This window comes from Thermobia domestica, chromosome 14, assembly GCF_964235325.1.
Source record: "Thermobia domestica chromosome 14, izTheDome1.hap1.1, whole genome shotgun sequence".
Classification (NCBI taxonomy): domain Eukaryota; kingdom Metazoa; phylum Arthropoda; class Insecta; order Zygentoma; family Lepismatidae; genus Thermobia; species Thermobia domestica.
Genome location: NC_137467.1, coordinates 82,307,826 through 82,325,279, shown reverse-complemented (window position 1 = coordinate 82,325,279; position 17,454 = coordinate 82,307,826). Strand labels below are relative to the sequence as shown.

General features: G+C 35.2%; 1 protein-coding gene across 1 annotated transcript in view; it reads left to right on the top strand.

Annotated features, from left to right (window-relative positions):
• LOC145670237 (nose resistant to fluoxetine protein 6-like) overlaps window positions 1-17,454 on the top strand; it is a 187,306-nt gene that overhangs the window by 150,354 nt on the left and 19,498 nt on the right. Inside the window, exons 10-11 of the mRNA XM_081738633.1 lie at window positions 7,804-7,933; window positions 10,985-11,174. Coding sequence (XP_081594759.1) covers window positions 7,804-7,933; window positions 10,985-11,174 — 320 coding nt within the window. The remainder of the gene's footprint in view (window positions 1-7,803; window positions 7,934-10,984; window positions 11,175-17,454) is intronic.

Below are 17,454 nucleotides of genomic sequence, written 5' to 3'. Positions count from 1 at the left end.
TCACTTTTTCTCAACACTGTATACAGCTTATCTCTACCATGATGATGTCTGTGGCATTGAGGTAATTGGAATTCATAATTTAATATATCTGTTAACAATAGAGTAAGATACCTATATCTAATATCTTCTGTAATGCGGCTTGTTACTGTATTTTATCTTTAGTTAAGCGTTTTAGTGGTTATCTGGAATTTTTAACTTTACAGTAGTTTCAAATTTTGTCAGCAAAATTGCCGATTTAGTCAGTAATATCTTAATTGAGATATCAAACGGCGTGAAAAACATCTTGGCATTTCAAGGCGGGGCTCCAAGCCCCCTTTAAATGCTGCTAGCAAATGAGAGGCCAGCGGTATTGCTACGTTTATTTTGTACACATCCACGTCTATTCTCTGCCACCTGATCGCGCTGTAGTTCGTCTGCTTAGCCATAGTCACACTCCTTATTGCTCGGCAACGACGCGTCAGAGCTTGTGTTTCATTCGTTTAGCTGAAGTGCCAAGATGTTTGTCACAGGCTTTAGTTACAATTCTCAAAGTGGCTGATTTCTAGCTATTTATGGTTAACAGTAGTTGAATATCTTTTCCGATCAAAACTTCTCTAAAATTATAAATAAAAACCTAAAATCTTTCATTTTTCCCCTTTTGTTTCGTGCTAATCCCTCTGATTGTCATAACGCTTATATTGCTACATCACAAACTATCTTACGTATATTATTATTCTTACCTTCAATCACGGTCTCTGTAAATCGGATTTCTGGAAATTCCACTTTTCCATGGCTAATTTCAGTGCTTAATTAATTTACGAACGAATTTTTTTTAAGTGTACCGGTAGGGCCTATGTACGGCATGCACAATGTATTTTGTGTGTGTGTTATCCTAGATAAGTAGCGCAACCTATGTGAATAAACATAACTGTAGGAATTGGGGACGAAAGAAGAAACTCAAGGGATTACAACATCTCGTCCATAGTGCAAGGAAAATGTACTTAAATATTTTAAGAATAAAAATATTTTTATTTGAGAATACGAGAAAGAATACTACAGTATATTTTAGGCATACAGCAAAGCTAACAAATATTTTGGTTCTTTTATTGTTAAATTCTGCTAGCTATAAATTTAGCTATACCGTAAGACGTGGTTACTTTGCACAAAATATGAAGAGTTTCACAGTTTCCTGTCGGTAAAACCATGAACAGTAAAGAGGAAGTTTCAACTGCCACCGTAAGATAAAACATTTAACTGTATTTTGGCTATATGTCGGCAGAAACATCAGTTCTAATTACCGGGAGGGTCCATTGTTGTACAGGTATGGAAAGCAGTCACTGTAAAGGTCGCGAAAATTTGAAAGATATCACGTACAAGATTTTCCGTCAAAGTAAAGTCAGTTTCATAGAATACTACTGTGTATAATGAGACTTTGAAGCAATAGTTGAAATTGAAGTGTGAAACGTTTTAAAGTCATAAAAAAGTAAAACTGGGAGAAGGCAGTTTCAGTCTCTACTCGGGGTTACTTTGCACCGGTCCAAAATATCGCTTAGATAGGAAATTATTACTACTGGAACCTCCTGTATTCTAAATTTAGGTACATTTCCTATTTAGGTAGATACCGGAATGGATTTCTTGTTGGAAAATAAATTATGAACAGTGGCAGATCCAAAAAAGTAGTTTGAGAGAGGCTTCACTCACAAAGACTTTTTTTTTTTAGAAATCATTAGACTATTTTTTTGGGGGGGGGGGGCTTGCAGCTTATACACATAGGAATGGCTAACATTAGATTAAAAAAAAGAAATCGTGCAATTTGGGTGGGCTTCAGCCTGAAAGTCCCAAATCCCATAAATCTTCCACTAATTACGGTTGGGATGATATTCTTGGACATAAGGAATAACCAAGGCAAATCAGTTCACGGGGATTTTTTTTTTTTTCTGTTCCTGAGTTGTCATTTTTGTGGGACATATGCTAAACTATTAGAATGTGATTCCTGTGCCTGTACCAGAAAAAAAACATAATTTTCTTTACAAATATCGATAATTCAAACTAAGTACTAATACCGGTACCATCATTCTAATATCAATATTTGTAGACTTCATGCAGTTTTGTGTAGAAAATGAAATGTATAAATACTTAAGGAAAAACATTGCACAGAAACATTATGTTCATATGTTTAACATACTTTTTTGTATGTTGCGCAAAGTAACCCCAGCTACGAGGTTACTTTGCACCAAAGTTTATATTTTAATAACTATGATTATACTGAATGTTTACTAATGAACTTGCACTAATGTTTTCCTTATATATCTAGCTATTATATATTTAAAATATAGTGTTCTAAATCATTACGTTTGTAAGTTACACGTAATTTTCTTTGAAATTGTTCAAATCTTGTGCAAAGTAATCCCGTCTTACGGTAATTTATGAATGTTTTTGTGCCATTTAATTATTTTCTGGAAGCACTTATTGGCAACACTGTCTGCAAGTGATTACGTCAAAGTTGTTGATCAATTACTAGGGATCACATTCTGTATAGGGTCAATCCATAGGGTCAATCCATCTGAAGTGGTCCAAAGATGGCGAAAATAGTTGCTCGACGATCACCGAAAATTATAGAAATTGGAGTGTGATGAACCTTGTGTATGAGAAGATCAATAACATAATTCACTTTGTCGTATGTACAAGCCAGTGCGGCAATTAGGGGGACAAGAGGAGGCAGTTTCCCCCATTTTTTTGGAATGACCTCTTAATGTATAGTTTCATTTGGAAATGTAAAATTTTTGTATGTTACTGGTTCATAGAAAAAATGTGCCATTTAATATTTGCCGTTGCGTGAGTACGTATTAGTTATTTGTCTTCCCGTAAAATTAAGAAAGCTACAGGAATTGTGTTTTAATTGCAATTTAAAGCAATTAATATTACAATTGCGTATTTCTTTAAATGTCGTAGCATATCCTTGTACGAGTGTTTACTGTCTTTCATTTTTTAAGAGTAATAACATACATTTAATGACATGCTTTAATTTCAATATAACTTCTACAAAACACGCCTCATTATTCATTACTATGATTAATATTATTCTTTCCATTCATTTCTTTTGCAAATTTTTTATTAAATAATCTGATCACACAATTTTCCAGACAGAATTTTAAGATGTTCATGAGCAAGCAATCAAATCTCTTCTTATAGTTTCGTTGTTTAAGAGTACATAGGGCTAGTACCTTCTTGCGTTGCTCTTGTCAATTTACTTAATAAAATATAAAATACGATATACCACCGCATTTTAACTGAAAAAGATAGTATCCTATTAGTTATACAACCTTTCGTCAAAGTGTTAGAAACAACCAGGAAAACTAACATTGATAAACAAATATTCAGATCATGTCTTGCCCCCACTTTTAATGTCCAATTGCCACCACTGTGTACAAGTGTTCCTGAATGGCGGCCATCTTTGTTATCGGTGAAGTGTCAATTTTTGCATTTATAAGCGTTTACGAAAACTACAGTTGCTCAGGACGTATGAATGAGACGAACACCAAACAAAAACGAATGTTTACAGGAGAGACTGAGGTACTCAGAGAATATATACTCTTGCTTCTAAATAAATTTGCTGTAGCTTTATTCTGTAGCTTTATTCTATCCTGTTTGATGTTTTTCATGTATCTTATTTGAGTTCATCTCTGATATTTATTATATCTTCCCTTATTATGAAGCGCACACAAGTCCATGTTACATGTTCGGATGTCTAGGAAATTCCGCAGATACATGTCTGGTCTTCTATTGTGCTCCTATATAAATGTAACTTAAAAGAATCATGGTCAGAAAATGTCTCCATGATCTCCTTATTTAGGTTTATCATATTTTTCCTTATTTATATCGTTAGTATGTATTCTTTTAGTTTCTGTCCTTTACTTGAGTTTTCCCATTCCTGTTGCTATTTCCTTTGAATAATTTTATCTAACTCTGTTTCGTTATTTGGAATTTGTTCTAATATTTCTAAAATTTTTGTCGTTTCGTTATTTTTCGTCCATATTTTGTAAGCCTGTCTTAGTATACCTGGAAATGTATGGGTTCTTCCTGAGTCAGTACCTGAAGAGCCTGAATTAAAATGTTTTTTTATTGCATCCAGAGTTCCCCTCTTTCTTGTTGTTTGTCTTAGTTTTATATTCATAAGAAATTTATGACACTGGCACAATAGCTAAGCACTGGCATGATCCCTGTTTTGTTATAAGTTTGAAATAAATTCCTAGAGATTTGGTAGTCCCTTCTTTTGATTGTTAGTAATTTGTGTGCTACTTTTTTGCTTTTGTTCGCAATCTCCTCTACATGTCTTCCGTAGTTTAATTTTTCATCTATCCATAATCTCAGGTACTTAAATTCTTTAACTCTATCCTTTTGTTGGATACCCTTAGAATAGAACCTTTTTGAATTTTCTGTCGAATTGTATACTTCGTTTTTGTTGCAGAAATAATTAAGTTATTTGTTGAACACCTTGAACACCATTTCTGTAGCTTCTCTAATACTATGTTTTCCTTTCCTTCTACTTCGTGTCTTGAGATTGCCGACAACACTATCGCTATGTCATCAGCATATCCAACCACTCCTTCTGTTTCTTCAAGTCGATTGAGACATTTTAGACATGGATCTATTACAATATCCCATAATGTTGGGCCAGTTATGGAATCTTGTGGGCATCCTTTCGTATTGAACGTAGTTATATTTTTTATTTGTTGCTATATATGTTACATTCCTATCAATACAGTAATCCATCATCAATTCAAAGAAGGACTTTGGTGCCCCTATTTCTTTAAATTGCTTGAATAATGATGGCCATCATATTCTATCGGAGGCCCCAATTATATCTATGTATATTAGGTCTACTACCTGATATTTCTCGGTCTTTCCCTTTTCAATTCCTTCCAATAGTCTCCTTGTTACAGTCTCAGTACTTCTTCCTTTACGAAAACCATGCTGTAGTCTATAGTTTTTTGTATTTGTTTGTCCTTTGTACGATTACTGTGCCGAAAAGTTTGCAATTTGTATTTAAGAGACAAGATGATCTGTATGCTCTTGGATCATCATTCATTTTGTCGTCATTCTTTTTGATTATGACTCAGTTGGCTTTCTTCCCGTTTTTAGGTGCCCTCCTCTGTTTTAGATACAAGTTGCACAGTGTCGATAAGTACGAGGCCCATTTTTCAATTTGATTCTTGTGCGTGGGTCAGTCAGAAAGTTAGTTGCACTCCTTCGTAAATATTTTCGGTCAAAGACTATTTTGATGAAACTGTGTGGCAACTGCAGAAGTGTTCCTGAATGGCGGCCATCTTTGTTATCGGTGAAGTGTCAATTTTTGCATTTATAAGCGTTTACGAAAACTACAGTTGCTCAGGACGTATGAATGAGACGAACACCAAACAAAAACGAATGTTTACAGGAGAGACTGAGGTACTCAGAGAATATATACTCTTGCTTCTAAATAAATTTGCAGGGTTGCAAACCAATACATGAAATCCCCAGAAAAAGTATAGAAAATTACACTTTTAAAGGGGCTGGATTTTGGAATAGCATATTGTAGGGAGGGGAGTTCATAAGTTTTTTGCTGAATACTATTGCATGTAAAGAGTCTGCTGAAATATCCTCAGCTATGATACAACTGGCACCGTGGATTTATGGGGGTCCGAAAGTTGAAGTTTGTGATTTTGATGCCATTTTTGGAGTGTGATATCTCAGGAGGGCAAAGTGCTAAAAAATTGCTGCTTAGACCACAAAGTAATTCTGTATGTGAATAAACTATTGAAAAAAAATCATGACTGATATTACATGGAGAAAAAAGTGAGGACATGGTAAAAATGCGAAGAAAGCACGTACGTGACGATGATCACAGCTAAGAAAAATTTAAATGTTTGGATATGTTTCACGCTAGATCTCAAAAACTATGCATGGTGCAGCAATTAAGTCCGTTTTTGTTTGTATTTTCTGTTGTGCAAATTCTATCCTATATACACCTATCTATCCTATATAACGCAATCTAGGTATATTAACTTCCGTAACTGGGATCGGATTTCAATGATACTTTGCTTTTACATTGAGTGCCTTAATATCGCGGTGCAGTTCGACGATGGGTGTCGTGGGTGCAAGGGGGAGCTAATCCCTCTCCCATAAGGGCCTAGACGTGCCAATGACCATGGGGCTAGAAATATGGAATAAACGCCAATCACAAGCTTTTGCACATAATTTCTTCACAAATCGCAAGCTTTTGCACGGAATTCAAAGCAGTGGTACACACAGAATTTCATCAAGAGTGGTTCGAGTGTTCAAGCTGATTACGTTTCATAGCACGCGCGATTTTTGTGCACATATTTTAATATGATAAATGTTTCTTTTCTCTATTATATCTTACTGAAGGGAGAAGGTTAAAACCCTGATCCCCTTCCATACGCCGCCCTTTAAAAGCGTAATTTCTGTACTTTTGCTGGTAATTTTATGCATTGGTTTGCAACTCTGCATATTTATTTAGAAGCAAGGGTATATATTCTCCGTGCACCTCAGTCTCTCCGGTAAACATTCGTTTCTCTTTGGTGTTCGTCTGATTCGTACGTCCTGAACAACTGTAGTTTTCGTAAATGCTTGCAAATGAAAAAAAAAAATGGCACTCCACCGACAACAAAGATGGCCGCCATTCAGAGATCTAAACGGGCTCGGGTAGAGCCCGCGGGCCGGACTCGGACCTACAAAGTATATATCACTTCGGGCCCGAAGCTGGCTGGAGCCGTAAATTTTTAAATTTACAACCATATTTCTCGGGCCTAACTTTGTAAATATACTATATTTTGAAGAACTTTTAAAGCACAACTGCACAACTAAACCTCTTATTGATGTAAATAAAAATACAACTTCGCGTTAATTATTTAGTTTCTGTAATTTGGGCTTATTTCGGGCTCATTTGATTAACACACGAGCTCGGGACTAAATGCTAAAACATATTTCAGCTCGGGTCGGGCCTCATATTATAAACTAACGGGCCGGGCTGGACCCTGGCAAAAAATTCCGGGTCATGCAGACCTCTACCACCATTTAGGAACGCTTGTACTTACAACAACGTGAATAGTGTTATTGACCTTCTAATACAGAAGGTTAATCACACTCAAAGTTTTATAATTTTCGGAGATGTTCGAGCAACCTGCTCTGGGCAACTTCGTATGGATTGACCCTCTAAGCCTTCACGAAATTTGCGAAACGTAACGCAATGCAAAACATGCAAAAAGCAATTATAACTGCTATGACGATTATAGCAAAATATCCATCTCGTGTAGTATGAGGTCGACGGCATGATGGTAACACAGCAAGGACATGGTAGACAAGGGGGGACAGGGGGAGGGGAGCAAGTAGCACAAAGTTGTATTGATACCAGGAATTGCTAATGGAACTTCATTACTACGCATAAATGATTACTACACCTATGGCCTAATTGTATGTGACCGTAAACAACGAAATTAGTCACCAAATGTCCTTTGAACAAATATATCAGACGCATAATACGTATCTCACTATTTAACGTAAAAGCATTACCTTTGACAACATTTGTATATGTCTGATTTTACTTGTAAACAATAAAATTAGTTCGCAATGTTGCCCTCTGCACAAGTAGAATATCAGACATATAATAAAAAGATTATACATTAATTTTCTCTTCCTGTTTAATTGAAGGTTTATAAGTGAATAATTTATTCCAACCAAATATATGAGGAATAGCTTCTTAGAGACATGAAAGAATATTTTTTTTAAAAAAAACATTATTACATAAACTTTTAAATTTTTCAGAGTGAAGCAATTGTTTGATACGGCAGACTATTCATATATATTACCGACACATCGTGCAACAATCTACCTCTGTGGACTTCTTACGGGTTATGTACTGAGAAGATTACCGAAAAGAATTCGAATGACATGGGTAAGTTCCATTCATATCTTAAGCTTTTAGGGACAAGTATTTTATATTAGGCTTTCTTCAGAGACAAAAGAAAAAAAAATCAAACAATTTTATTGAATACACAGAATTAGGGCTACTTATTTGACAAATGCAAGTCATGTATACTTGTATAAACCATACCTGTCCTTTCTTTCCATGTGTTGTGTTTATATACCACACCCACCTCATTATCCAAGCGATATGTTTATACACCACACCCACATCTCTATCCGATGTTGTGTTTATAAACCACACTCACCCTCTATCCAGGTGTGTTTATATACCATACCCACAATCTCTATCCAAGTGCTGTGTTTATATAGCCCATCATCTGTCCAGGTATTGTGTTTATGTACCACGCCCGTTCTCAATAAAACGATTGATTATATGTTTTATGCCACGCCCGGTTACAAAGGGTTAAAACAAAGTAACTTTTATTAATATAAGACATAAACATTTGTCTTCATTGCAAATAATACAATTACTAGTATCCTCAGACGTCCTGTACATACAGGATTGTCCTGTACTTTACAATATAATTTCTTATTCTGTTATACAGGATTGTCCTATCCTAGACGTCCTGTACAACGCACGTTCTGTAGTTGCAGTGAATAAACCTGTCAACGCTAGTAACTGAAAATATGCACTGTTACAGCAGCGTAGTGAAGATTTATTGTAAGGAGAGCTATTTTGAAGGAGCACTTACATTTTTAGTCATTCAAATATACCATAATAACAGTGATAATTATTAATGTTATTTTGATACTAAATATATATCAAACCTACCATATTTCTATCTATCTATCTATCTATCTATCTATCTATCTATCTATCTATCTATCTATCTATCTATCTATCTATCTATCTATCTATCTATCTATCTATCTATCTATCTCTCTATCTATCTATCTATCTTTCTATCTCTCTCTCTATCTATCTATCTATCTATCTATCTATCTATCTATATATATATATATATATATATATATATATATATATACAGGGTGTTCCAGGAGGAAGCGGCAATATTTTGGGAAATGGTAGTATGAGTTTTCTAAGCAAAAAAGTTCATATGAACATAGGTTCTACTCTAATCGGTTTGAGAGCTACAGGTTGTGAACCATTTTTTACTTTATATTGCATATTGCACACCCTGTATTTATTCTACATAGGTGCCATTCTACATAGCTCATTTGAAAGGTGATGGAATGACCTTTCCAACGATATGCAATATGTGGCAGTGATATCTTTGAAAGAGAAATTATTGTGAAATACTTGGAATCAGTATTGCCATCCAATTTCTCTAAATAACCTTAACTTTCTCAAAGTTCCCTCAATAGCTTCCCTTCCAAAGACAACACTGCCACATGCTGCATACCGTTGGAAAGGTCATTCCATCACCATTCAAATCCGCTATGTCTTACCTCTGTAAAATAGTTAAAGGGTGAACAATGCGCAACAAAGTCAAAAATGGTTCCCAACCTGTAGCTCTCAAACGGTTGAGATTAGGACCTATGTTCATATGAACTTTTTGCTTATGATCACTCATACTACCAGCTCTCAAAATATTTTCCCTTCCTCCTGGGACACACACACACACACACACACACACACATATATATATATATATATATATATATATATATATATATATATATATATATATATATATATATATATATATATATTAAACATAAGTTTCTTACAAGGCTGTTTATATTCTTTATTATAAATTAACGAGAATTGTTACAGTTTCGGAAGTTTAAGATGGACACAAGGCCTTTTTATAAAAGTATATATATATATATATATATATATATATATATATATATATATATATATATATATATATATATATATTCATGGCAACGAAATGTACAGAGTATGGAATAACAAAAAAAACGTCCAAAAGGTAGATATATTCATGTCTTGAAAACGATGTCTAGTAGATATGACCATCGTTTCCACGCACACATTCTCGCAGTCGTCAAGGGACATCCTGCATATCTCGACGTAGTACGTCTACAGGAATTTGGACTATATCCTTACGGATCCTTGCTGTCAATTCTTCAAATGTATCATGTCGACTTTGGTATATCTAGTTCGACGTTGGGTATTGAAACACGAAATCATTCACTGCAAGTAAATCAGTTTTATAAAATTAAATGACACAAAAGAGAACTAAAAAGAATGCTCTTAATAACCAGCAAGTCTACTACTCAAGTTAACATTCAACTAAACTAAAACAATGTGCATTTGTTTATATTCAAATTGGCAACGTGCGGAAAGGGTGGAATGTTTATCATTGCAGAGCGAGAGAAATGAGCCACTGTAATTGGCTGAACGTGCTGTTGCCATAGGAACAGTTCTTCTTACCTGATTGTTATGAGCACGTGCAGGAAGGAAAAAAAGAAAGCAACTGTCAAAAAGGACAAGTTGTATCAAATGAAGTGTAGAAGATCTTCCTTGTCCAGTCGTTTTTAGTAGAACGTTTTCGAAGTTGGTTCTTTCTCATTTTGCATTTGACTTTTTTCCGTTAATTAAATTCTTTGTATTTATAAAATATCAGAGCACAATTTACATTTTTTGGAGCTTGTGTTTAGAGAATCACAAGTTACTTCTGTACTGGCATAATTTGCCGGTATCAAAATTTGACAATTAACAATTATTTCGAGATTATTGAGGAGTCATTAGTCTACATTCTGTCCATAGAGAATGTTGTTGCTGTCGCTGCTAAAAAAAATCCCATTATTTGCTGCCAATTGCGACGAAATTTCCCTTTATCTCTTTTCGAGAAATTAATGTAAATAAATCCTACAAAATGGGATTTTCCCCACTAGTCGGCATCACTGCTATTAATATGATCTTGTTTTCTAATATCACACTGGAAAATTGAATCTCCGTCTAAAACTAAAAACTAACTATGCCACGGAACTCGGAAATTCAATACCGCATGCACAAAGATCTCCTTTGACTTCTGTCCTTAGCCAAGTGGATCCGGTATTTTCTAAAGCGCATTGTTTTATTTTCCAGCCTCAGGTTAGTATCGGATGGACAATTGCAACAATTAGTGGGCTGTATGCTGGTTTTGGAATGGGTCACATGGCGAACCTTGGGTACGTATACAATGCAACAGAGGCGGCCATCTATTCGTCATTGACACCAATTCTGTGGGCTATACTCCTTGGATGGGGATTTATCGCAGTTTACACTGGAAATGGTGGTATGTATAAGTCGTTAGCTATTCGTAAACTACGTTAAATAATTTGTCTATTTTCATTCATCTGTTTTCAAAATGTGTGGCGAGATCACATAGCTTCTACATATAATTAATATGGCAGAAAGATTTACCTGGGAGTTCTATGTAACCGAGTAGTTAACGTACATGGCTTTGTGGGTATTGTCCCGGGATCAATTCTCAACCGCGCTACAGAAATTTCAAAGTTAACGCAGGATCGTGAATTAGCTATCTGACATTATCTTCTTTTATTATTATTATTATTATTATTATTATTATTATTATTATTATTATTATTATTATTATTATTATTATTATTATTATTGAGAGGTAACGTATTCTAGACTCCCTGTTCCTCCCAAAAATAATAATTTCAGCAGATGATATTAGTTTAAACTATTCTCTCTCTGAATCATCTGGAATTATGCTTCTGTTCAATGGCGTACGCTTAAGGAGTTCGCGGCTTTAACCAGCCTTGAGGAAGATAGTAAACAAAAATTAACATACGGTATGCTGTGTTAATATAGTGTATACAAAACACCGGAAATTACATGAACTTGGGAGTTTGAACCCCTCTCCTTAACGGATTTCTGTGTATGCTGCTGCTCCTATTAATGACCTTGTTCCGTAAACATGTTCGCAAAATAAATCTAGGTACTTCCTGGTATTGGTTTGTGGTATTCTGGATTATTGTAATTCATTAGGTTATACTTGGAAGTACTTAAGGTTAGGAAGTTTTATTTAGCCCATTGTAAAAAGTTGAATAATGAAATAAATGCTAATAAATTTTTAAGTGTTCTATTTATGCATATTAAGTAAAATAATACAAATTACGTTACTGCTACACACTTTCTAATATTCATAGTTAAAAGAACTGATTAAAATTAAACCTATGAAAATATAATTGATTAACTTATAAATTAATGCGTGGAAAAGTTATGATTAACACTAACATTAATTCTCTAATCTTTATGAATTTTAGCAATTAAAATTCGTAACGATTAGCAATTAAAAATTAATTCCTGAAAAATGTCATTGATTAAATTCAACATTAACAACTTTATTTTGCCTGATTATTTTAATCGTTATTTGTTTAACGAAGTAATTACAAATCTGCTAAATATCATTATATGGTCGTCTGCCTTTGAGCCTCCATAGTTATACCATGGTTAAGTTATATTATGGAAATTTTGTGTGTTCTTGTGTGTACAGAAGGCTTAGATTCGATTCCAAGTGAGAATACATCGGTTTGTTCAGGTAGTTCCAATATATCAAGTTCAGGTAGTTCTAACAGCCTCTTTTTCTGGAAATTGACTTTACCTCTATTTGGTCTGTAGTTATTGGAAACCTATCCACAACGAAGATAAAGCACGGTAAGTAGTATTCTGTTAAACATAGATTTTACTCTATACACTTCAACTCCATGTTTAAGATGAAATGTCTTTTCAACAGAATATTAGATTGTGTCCACATACCAGTGCATTCAAGATCTGTATGAAGATAACTAGACTGGTGGTACTGGCAATATTGATTTCTATGCCAAACTGTATGTGTCTTCTTCAAGATAATTCCCCTTCACTCTAATGCACTTCTTCCGGTGTGTCACGCCTCAATGCACTGTTGAAAGGTTTGCGCTGGGTTGTTAAGAAGTTCAGTCATTACTCCCTTCTTGATAGCCTCCATGCCTTTAAAAGAGGTTCCCTTGATAATCCACTTCTGCTTGGGGAATTTAAAAAAAAAAATCATAGAGACAGGATCTCGTAAATGGAACGCTTAGTCCAGGACAGCGATCTTCTTCGTTCAGGGCCTGACGAATGGTAAAGCGCAAATTCTTTGCATGACTTCTCATTACGTCGATTTGTTGCCTCCCTCTAGAGATTTTATTGGCGTGAATGATTGTGCAATGTGTAACAAAAATCCGGGAACACTTTTAAAAATATAGATTGTGGCGAAATGAGTAGCATTACAAAGTAGCGAAGTACATCATTTTAAAGAGTAAACTTGTAAGTTGTTTTGAAAAGCACTCACTTTACAATTACTGTATGTAGAAACCATGTTTGTTCCAACAAATGTCGACGCGATAATAGAATTCTTACCACATACGGCTCAACATGTCTTTCGAGACGTGGCTGTTACTTATTCAATTCTCCTTTTGAGTTCCTCAACATCAGTGGTGATGCTTTCCCGTAGTTCCTTCTAAAGTTTCGTCGGATATCCGTTGCTCTGTTTGTTTTGTGGAATTCTAGCAAACAGAAAGCTTTCTCAGCTTCAGAAAGCGCCATTTTGATTATGACACCTTCTAGGAACGATATATGGAACTACACGCAACACCTGCAGCGAAACTCTGAAATGGTGCACTCGTTTGGCTATATAAATTCTTTAAAGTGTTTCATGACTTTTGTTACACCGTGTATAAATTTGAGAACTCCCTATATATGTTGGCAAGTTTTGCAAAAATCAATAAATAAATAAATAAAGATCCCTTATTCAGAAAACTTAGTGTTAAAAATCCGACGAAATGGCTCCTTTCTCACATGCTTGTATCACTGCTTCTTTCCAGTGCCGTTACAGACGAATACCTATTATATACAGTGGGGTAACTAAAGACTTGGAGCCCCCCCCCCCCGCAGACAGCATGGAGTGGAGCCCCTTCTCTGCGTCCCACTTTAAGATTTGGGGGCCCCATGATGGCTAGGGTCCCCCCGCAATGCGGGGTCTGCGGGGCCCTTATTTACGCCCCTGATTATATTCTCACCCTATTATTATAGCCTTTAGATTTCATTTGGGGTCACACATTTATCTATACATATGTAGTTATAGGACTTAGTTTGGTTCATATTTTAGTTTCGAGAGGCGATAGGTGATCAGTGTAGTGACCTTGAAAAAGAAACGAATTCTAGATGAACAGATTTACACTATTATGGCTATTACATTCTAAAAAACAATCTGTATGTCTATTGTGCAGCTCACCTATACGTTTGTGCCCATATTCGTTTCCTAGCGGCTATATCTTTCAATGTATACCGATCAAATTTTAGGCTACCCTACTGTTTTCATAACATTTTTAGGGGACTTTTTTTTAATTCTTCCTACTCCCAAAAATAAAGGTGGTTTATTGGAAGGCGAAAATAAAAATTTAAAAATTTTCTCAAAAACCGCTCTAGCGATTTACTTTATGCTTCACAAAGCAGTATACAATTAATAACTTTATAATATCATATCAGTCATTTTTTAGGGTATGTTTACTTTTTGCAATAAGTTACTTTCAGACGATTTTCATGAAAATTGTTCACGCGATTTTGTCCATTAAACAAAAGCAATAATATCTCTAAATGCACTGAGAAAAATCCGTTCTCCGGACAGCGATATATTGTACAAATATACGCAATCCTTATGTTTACTACGGAAATCAGTAAGGAGCATATGTTATCCATATGCTACATACTTTTCCCGCTTAGATGTTACATCATGCCGTTGCAGAATGTCTGCCATCCAACAGTCTTCCCTATATTAGATACCTACAGTATACGCATGTTACATACGTCAGCTACATAAGTTAGATGAAAATCTAACCATCAAAGAGGTAACAAATGCTCCACTCATCGACATAGATACATCTTCTAGGTCAGTATGCTATCAATCAAACCAATGTAATACAGTTGAACTAAAGGTACTACATCAGAATATACAATCCATTAGAAATAAAATAGATGAACTAGACATACTAATTAGAAACGACAGTGAGCTGATGAACCCAGATGTAATTTGTATTACCGAACACTGGTTGAGGGAAGGTGAAATAGAGTATACAGTCCTACCAAATTATATATGTGTTGGTGGATTTTGCCGGACCTTCAGTAGGTGCGGTAGTGCTTTAATGTTTGTGAGAAAAATATTAAAGTATAAGGTAAAAAACAACAGCATGTATCTAAATGAGGAACAGACATTTGAGCATGCAGTAATAGAAATCGAAAAATCAGGATATAGGTTCAGATAGGATATAGTCATGTATAGAACACCTGACAGCTCCTTTCCCCATTTTTTTGAAAAATTAGAACAACTGTTAACTCTAGTTAAGAAAGAAAGTAAACCAATCGTATTATGTGGCGACCTAAACATTGATTTCCTGACACCATCAAATCACCTAACATTATTATCAAACACTTTGCAATCCTTCGGCCTACAACACACTATAAACACCCCAACCCGCATTACAGAAAACTCAGAATCTTGTATAGATCAAATTATAATAGATAATGAAACTACTTCCTATAAAGCAAATAATCTTCACACATCACTCTCCGACCATAATGCAGTTCAAATAAACATAACACTTCAACCCCAAGATCGGAAAATTGATAGAAAAGAATGTAAGTGGGCAAGAAACTTTCATGAAACGAACGTTAAGTACTTCCAATATCTTCTTAGCAAGGAAGACTGGACGGACACGTTACTAGAAAATGACGTATACAATAAATACAGACAGTTCATTAATACCGTTAGGCACTATTTCGAAATAGCCTTTCCACTTAAGAAGATAAAGGTATATTCTCACAAAACTAGATGCAACTGGATAACACGAGGCATAGTTAATTCCTGCATGAGAAAGAAACAACTACATACAATTGTGAAAAGGACGAATAATGTGAAACTAAAAGAATATTTTAATAAATATAGAAGTATTCTTAAAGGAGTAATAAAAGAAGCAAAGAAAATGCACACATCAAATAGGATATCTAAATCTGATAACAAGAACAAAACACTATGGCAAGTAGTAAGCGAAGAATCAACCGCATCGAAACCGCAAAAAATAGGAATTAAAAAAATAATACACCATGGCCAAGAAATAACCAATAAACACCATATTGCAAACCTACTTAATGATTTTTTTGCCAATGTTGCGAAAACATACTCAAATTCTGAGTCTGAAAACACGAACAACATAAAATTATCTAGTAATTCTGTATCTATATACTTAATACCTACCACAGAGTTAGAAATAAGATCGATTATTAAAAAAAATGAACATGAAAAGATCTTCTGGGCCCAACGATATTCCTTATTATTTGCTTAAAATGTGTGCCGAATATTTTCTTATACCGTTCACTGATATATGCAATTTCTCTCTTGAAACGGGAACATTTCCAGAAGATCTTAAACTTGCTAAAAGAAAACCTATACACAAAAAAGGATCAACTGCTGACCCAGGAAATTATCGTCCTATCTCTATTCTATCTGTTTTCTCCAAAATTTTAGAAAAAGTTATGTATAACAGATTGGTGCCCTTTTTGGAAAAGAATAATATCTTCACGAATAGCCAATTCGGGTTTAGGAAGTGCAAATCAATTAACAATGCTGTAGTTGCTTTTCTAAGTGATATATATAAAGCGAGAGAAAGAAGAAATAAAATATATGGAATTTTTCTGGATCTCACAAAAGCCTTTGACCTTGTTAATCACAAAATTTTATTGAATAAATTGCGTAGTTATGGTATTAGAGGTCATGCTAATTTATGGTTCCAGTCCTATTTGACTAACCACATGCAATATGTAGAAATAGGTGCAACCAAGTCAGAGGTAAGACACATTAGGCACAGAGTTCCACAAGGACCAATATTAGGTCCTATACTTTTCCTTATATACATTAACGATCTTCCCGATTATATAGTTCCAAACAAAAGCGTACTCTTTGCGGATGATACAAACATTTTAGTTGAAATTCCAAATAACATTTGCACCGAGGATTTCATATTGTAAGGATCCCCACGTTGCCGTACCAGGCAATAACCACGTGTGAACTACATGTGTTGATAATAAACACAAACAAACAGACGACGTTCCCGAAGAGGAGTCGATCACCATCGCCAACAGTCGGAAGGACGAGAATCGACGATGGAAGCCGACAAGACAGCATAAAAAGGACCTGCACACCTCGACCAACATCAATCTTCACGGATTGGTCACAACACCTAAAACCCCTCTCACGACGCTTGGTCACCGAGAGGTACCTATCCTTATACCCACGACGCTTGGTCACCGGGTTCCTTTCCTCTTTCTCACGACGCACGGTCACCGAGAGAGAGATACCTAATCTACACCCCTCTCACGACGCTTGGTCACCGAGAGTACCTCACCTCAAAGCCCACGACGCTTGGTCACCGGGCTCCCATCTAATCTTACCTAATATTAGTGGAATTTCTTATTATTTGTGTACATAAAACTTTTGTAATAAAAGGGTGAAGGGAAAAGTCCAAATCCCGTGTACA